This window comes from Poecilia latipinna, unplaced genomic scaffold (assembly GCF_001443285.1).
Source record: "Poecilia latipinna isolate Pla-1442-1.1 unplaced genomic scaffold, P_latipinna-1.0 Scaffold136, whole genome shotgun sequence".
Taxonomy (NCBI): Eukaryota; Metazoa; Chordata; class Actinopteri; order Cyprinodontiformes; family Poeciliidae; genus Poecilia; species Poecilia latipinna.
In genome coordinates this window covers 361,685-368,136 of record NW_015112752.1, presented here as the reverse complement: position 1 = coordinate 368,136, position 6,452 = coordinate 361,685, and the positions used below count along the sequence as shown (strand labels likewise).

Here is a 6,452-nt window from a genome sequence, read left to right as displayed (position 1 = left end):
TTATAGTGACAAAAATCTATTTTTTTATAATCTGTCTTTATTGAATGAAGGAAGCAGCACAAAAGTTACAAATGTTTATAGAACACTTCAGAAATGGTAGAAAACGTAGTTATACCAAAAAAAACTTCTGATTGAAATTCATTAATCAAAGGTTTATTGTGCAAGTAGCAAAAACTAAGACATAGTGTTATTGACCATAACATTGTTGTTTAAAAATGCTGACCCATTATAAAAAGAATTTCACACCCCACATTCTTATCAAAGGAAAATGAGCTACAACTTGTGTTAAAGAGCTCTCATAATACTCTTAAATGAAAATAATTAACAGATTACTTCTCACATCTTTTAGCCATGGAGTTAGAAACCTGATATTCACATACTTGAACGTTTTGAGGAGCTAAATTATGACACCAATGCTGGAATTACAACTTATAGCTATAACATTTTCAAGTCTTTCCTTCAAAGGTTGCTGAGAATAGTATGACACATCCTCCCACAATCTTCTTGTTTGTATTTTAAAAGGGTAAGGGATGATTTCTGATGCTCAGCTTCCAGGAAATGAGGAAATTACAATTAATTACAGACAGAAATATGTTTTAATGGCCGTGTCCGTTACTATTAATGGGCTGATTGCAACCACAAGGAATCAACATCCAATTTCAATTAAAGAGATCTTTAACAGAGAAGACCTACACTTTGGATCCCTTTAATATTTTTTCCTATCTGCTGCTTATGGGTCTTCCAAAGTGCATGTACATGCCTTTTATGTAACAAGAAAAATACTACGCATTTTCTCCAAATGAAACAAAAATACCCCCAGCATTGGTCTCATTATTTAAGCTGTACATATAAGAGGAAGACTAAGTAGTCTGTGTTTGCCACATAAGGAAGTCCTGTAGAATACTTTGACTTTATACCAGACATGGATCATAATATTTGCATAAAATACAAAGAGTCTCTTACCTGTTCATGCCTGTATTTCTGATTTGAATTGTATAAGTGCGCTGTTGTCTCCATCGTGTGCATCATGTGTGTTCTTATAGGCCCCCCGGGGTTTGGTGGGGCTGCATACAAATCTTTTCTAGCTTAGCTAAGACAAGAAGGGTCACAGACGAGCTTTAGAGAAGTCATAAAGAAGCGCTCCTGGTTTTAATGGCAAAGTCGTTAATACTGTTGGCGATGCAGTGAGGATCTAGGCACAGTTAGCATCCTTTCCTGATACCGCTGTCCAAGAAGAACTGACCAAGGAGGGGAGGACACAACGAGTCAAGTGGTGGATGGTTCATTCCTCTGGTGGTGGAGCATGTCTGTCACACTCACAATGTCCTCTTCAGGCACCTGGAAAAGAAAAGTTATAGAACTTTTATTTACTTCACCTATATTTTTATTAGAAACATAGTTATGACAAGAATACAGATGCTCATCAGGGACAAAAATCACTTTTTCCATCAGATCCCTTTTTGGTTTGCTATAAAAGCTTTTAGGTTTCATCAGAACCTTGTCCCACCGAGAAGAAATGGGGGTTTGAAAGTCAACTAAAACAGAAAGTACCAAAATAAAAGTTCATAAAAAGCATAAAAGAGAATTTTCTCAATAAAGAGATGGCATAACATACGAACAGGTTAAGCAACAGGAACATAACAGGACAAGCAGATGGGTGTAGGTTATAATTAGCCAGTATTCACAGGTTGCAGATGGATAGAAATACAAAAACAGACCGATGCAATGAAATAAAAATATTTGTGAACTTAATGTGGAACATTAAAAGTCATGACATAGACATAGAAACACGCAAACGGCCAACCTCACCAGGTTTACATCTGATTAGCATTCATCACTAGACGTAGGAGACAACACTGACTAAACAGTTGGGGAATGCTGACTAAGCTATGGAAAATATTTTGGGTTTTTTAACACTATGAAGGTTTTCAAATAAAATTATATCAAAGGACACAAATACAATAAGCATCTGAGACAATAGAATAACAAAAAAAATGTCATGTTACACAAGCAAATGAATAAAATGATAATAAAATAACTAAATACATAAAAGGCTGGGGCAGATTTCACAACAGTGTTATTTGCTCAACTGTCCATCTTATCTGGAAGACACTTGACACTTAAGTAAAGTGGTTGAGTAAAGGGAGCATCATTCCAACATTTTATTCTAGAAAACTTCAGAGTGTATCATAGGGTTTATATCTCAGTCTTTCCACCTGTAGGATACCTACAAGTTCAGTTAGTCAGGTCTGAAAACTTGGGGGCTAAATCAGACTTCCACAGTTTCAGGATACACGTCTTTGCTTTGCAATCATCATACAAAGAGCTAAAGCAATACATAAGTTACAATCCAGGTTCTCCAGGGTGTTGGAGTGCCCAAGCAGAGCCGTTCCATGGTCATTTGTGACAATAATTTTAAACACAGATGAAAATCACTGAAAAATGAGAATAAAAAATATGTAATTTTGGCCAAAACCAAAAAAGATGTGCTAAAGTACCTTCAACTATGGAGAATGTTTAACATAAAATTGAAGCCATCAATTAATGCATCAAAATCACTTTTTTCTGTGAGCTGATCAAATGCATATAATTAATTGATCAGCAGTTAATTATATGTAATAACTGCATATATAAATGCAGTGTCCAGGTTTGTCAGCCTAACTGAACAGCTGATCATATGCATCTCCTTTTCTGTAAAGGTAATGCCCTGGAAAGTAAAGTCTCGCTACACAAAAGTTTTGCATTTTATTGACATGCAAGATTGCAAATAACAAGGAAAAGAATGGTGAAAATGAAGACAGAGTCAAAAAAGTGAATTTTATTGGCCATTTGTCTCAAACGTTAGTATGCTGCTTTATGTTATTTTTATTTTGATAGTTTCCATTAAAAAATAAATGTGCCCAATCCATTTTAAAATGAAAACAAGTGAGGCAAGTGAAAACTATTTACCCAAATACATTTAGTTTCTATCGCTACAGGTGTCATAGTGAAACCTGGACTCACCAAAGCATGGTCAAAGCTGAAGGTGCTGATGTAATAGGCAGAAATGTCGCCATCTGCCAGGGGCTGAGATATCTGGGCGACTATGCCACATTCATCTGAAACACAAGCAGGAAATGCCATCAATGTAAAAGTATCACATATTTATAGATTGTAGGTTCATAGGTTACAGTACTGCAATAATGAGATAAAAGCAGAAATGCTTTGATGCAAAAGAAATAACTGCAAAACAGTTGTTGCCAGTGGCAGTTCAAACAGACCTCCCTACAGAAGTTGCAGTATATGCTCCAGAAAAAGTCATTGCTATTAGTTAGCTTCGTTCGAGTTGTGTTTTTAGAATGATGCTGTTACCACTCATTGCTGTAAAAATAATAAAATTGATCCATAAGTAGCTCCAAAAGTTATTACCTTCTCAAACAATGTTCTGCTGGGTCATGTCAATGTTCTTCTTTTGTGCATGTAGGGCAATTTGAAGAAGCAAGCCATTTACACAGAAGTCTCATTGTGGTTGCATTTAATTAGTGGTAAGAACAACCACAAACACAAAATTCCCCCACGCCCCAAAAAAGCCCAAAAATCAGATTTTAGCAAAAATTCAAAATTGAGCTCAAGATTTCCTGTATGAACATCATTAGTGCAGCCACAGATTGCACAGGCAGATGTGATGTGGTTACATGGTGAGAAAAATTTAAATTTTAAAGCCAACCAGTACGGGTTGATCTTTCCAATGAACAAACTTTTATTTCTCATATCCTGTAAAACAATTACAGTAAAGCCTTTGATTCACAGGATATGAAACAATCCTGTTGAAACTATTTGCAATTTTATAGAATCATAAATCTCATAGTACAATCAAGTAACTACGTTAACTCAAGTTACAAAATACTATAAGTACATTTCTGGAATTAAAATACTAATGCCCCAGAAAGATCTAGAGAAACTCTTACATGTGCTCAGACTCCTGCACAACCATTAAAGATGCAGGAAGTGGTTTCTGATTGGTAAGTCAACATCAAAATATTTGACTTTTCCAGTACATATTATGGTAAAGCAGCTACTTTCCAGAAATAAAAAAAAATATATAATCTATTGCTAGATGTGTGGATCTTTTTTAACGCTTGGATTGTTTGTAGAAGCATTAGAGATCCAAATGGAAATACAAGCATGAGCATAACGTTAATTTTGTATGAAATGTCCCTTTTAACAGTTAAGACTTGAACAGGAGACAACAGCATGCATTGTATTTTCATGATTATTCAGGAAGTATAACTAATAATAATATCAAATGCAATGCATTTATACACGCCAACTAGAAAATAGGATGCTGTTTTCAGTGTGTTCAATTCCTGTAACAGTTTTTTAGTACTATGCTGATATTTGTTCATTTTTATTATTTTGCTTGATAAAATGTTTTCAAAAATTTTAAAAGTCATAAGATGAGTCTTACAAAGGTTGTACAGGTAAAATATTTAAATAGAGAAATTATATTTTTATTGCTCATTTAAGCGCCAATATAAAGTAATTAGATATACAGACCACTTCAAACTTGACGTTAAAGTTCTGTCAAAAACAGAAAAAAGGTAAAGCAGATTGCCTCACCAAAACCCAGCGGTTGACCACCGATACGGACCATCCGCCAGAGCTCGCCGGAGGAGCTGGTGAACAGGAGGTCAGCAGGAAACCTGGAACAAAATGATACTGCTTTACAATACACGAAGAAACGACGTTCAAATATGTATACAACTGATAAAAGTTCAATTGTTGAACATGAAGACTAGGCACAAAATTACAAACAAATTAATTTCTAAATAAGTTTTCCAACAGGGTGTCATTTATTTGTTTTAATGGTAGCTACAAACATGTCTATATGGTGAGTGAATCCTTACCGTCTCTGAGCCTCAGTGTCCATCACTATTGAGATGTATCCATCGATGAGGGAGAAGGAGAAGAACTTGATGCATTCCAAGTCCTGACCCGTAGACGATTCACTTTCTTTCTTAGGACTAAACACAAAAACGAATGAGAAAAACAAATGGCATATTCATTGTACATGTTATTTAGACATACACGTGAATATCCCTAAATACGATTATCAATAAAAAAATACATTTGTTTTAGAAAGTAACTCTCATGCTAAATATGTTCATTATACTGACAATTCAAGTGTTTATTTCTGTCATTTTGACGACTTCAGCTGATGAAAACTCAAAGTTTTTTAAAAAGTAAAAATATGACAATAATAAGGATTTTGAAAAAAAAAAATGCGTAGTCTATTTTCAGTTCCCCACATGAGATCATCAGTTTTAAATCAACTATTAGAGCAATACAATTAGAGTGCAAAATCGATACAGAAGCAACCCGGTTTCATTTCACATGATCTGAGTCAATAATGAAATGAGATTGTGTGCTGCCATCTTGTGCTTCAGTGCAGTACTGCAGTAGTGTGAAGAAATTTGATCTCACCTGTTGGAATAAAAGAGGACGTCGATGAGCGTGGTGGCGATGGACGGCAGCGTGTCCGGGTCCAGAGACATGACGCAGAACTGGTTCTGTGGGATCAGCACCGGGTGAACTGTGGGCTGGACGACTGGAGGAACAGCAAACACAGCAACGCCTTAAAATTTGGATGTGGTGGAAAAGGATGAAGTCAATTTAATCTCTTAAATTAATTTAATCTAAAGAGTTTGCATTATCAGTTGGCACAACTGTTACAATGGGCATCATTTGTGGGCCTCACTGGGCCAATCCCTGCTTTTAAACACCCGGGTATTGATAAATCTGACAACCGATTTAAAATCTAAGGCACATCAGTTCATAATGCTGATGACTGTCAAATTAAATCAGAATGTCCTGTAAATTATTGTGCAGAACTTTGCTGCCCATAAATTAATCCCACATACAGTATAATACAGATTCATAAAATAGCATTGTCCTGTTGAGAAAATCTTAAATTAGTAAGAGCATGCTAAAAGTGTTTTTATTTTTTTTTCCTTTTGATACCATTTTATTTCTAGACAAAAAAGTAGCAAAGCATTCAATGTTATTTCTTTGTTCTCCTCCCATGGTTCTTGAGTTACTTCACTGGAAACAACTTAGCACACCCAATAACTCGTTTCTGTAATCAGTCTCTCTTACTTTAAATCAATAAAACATTTCTTAATCTAATATAACCACTTGTAAACACATCACCTGAAATCTTGCACTGTTAGCCTCATTTGCTCTAGAACACATGAATAAATCTCCAACAAACCTTGATTTCCTCTGCTGAACTAAGGGTGCGTTCACACTGCAGCCTGAAGTGACTCAATTCCGATTTTTTTTGACGTAATGCGACCTGTATCCGATCTTTTCATGTTAGTGTGAACAGCACAGGTCGGATTCTTTTTCGAATGTGACCCATATCCGATACGTATCCGATTCAAATGCGACCTAACGTTCAGGTCACCTTCATC

At 35.6% G+C, this 6,452-nt stretch overlaps 1 protein-coding gene across 1 annotated transcript in view; it reads right to left on the bottom strand.

Annotated features, from left to right (window-relative positions):
* Nucleotides 1-133: 133 nt before the first annotated feature.
* The window catches only part of castor1 (cytosolic arginine sensor for mTORC1 subunit 1), a 21,134-nt gene continuing 14,815 nt past the window's right edge, over nt 134-6,452 (bottom strand). The window contains exons 5-9 of the mRNA XM_015028820.1: nt 5,464-5,587; nt 4,887-5,003; nt 4,600-4,682; nt 3,004-3,098; nt 134-1,338 (exon numbers count right to left, since the gene is read on the bottom strand). Coding sequence (XP_014884306.1) covers nt 1,267-1,338; nt 3,004-3,098; nt 4,600-4,682; nt 4,887-5,003; nt 5,464-5,587 — 491 coding nt within the window. The 3' untranslated portion in view covers nt 134-1,266. The remainder of the gene's footprint in view (nt 1,339-3,003; nt 3,099-4,599; nt 4,683-4,886; nt 5,004-5,463; nt 5,588-6,452) is intronic.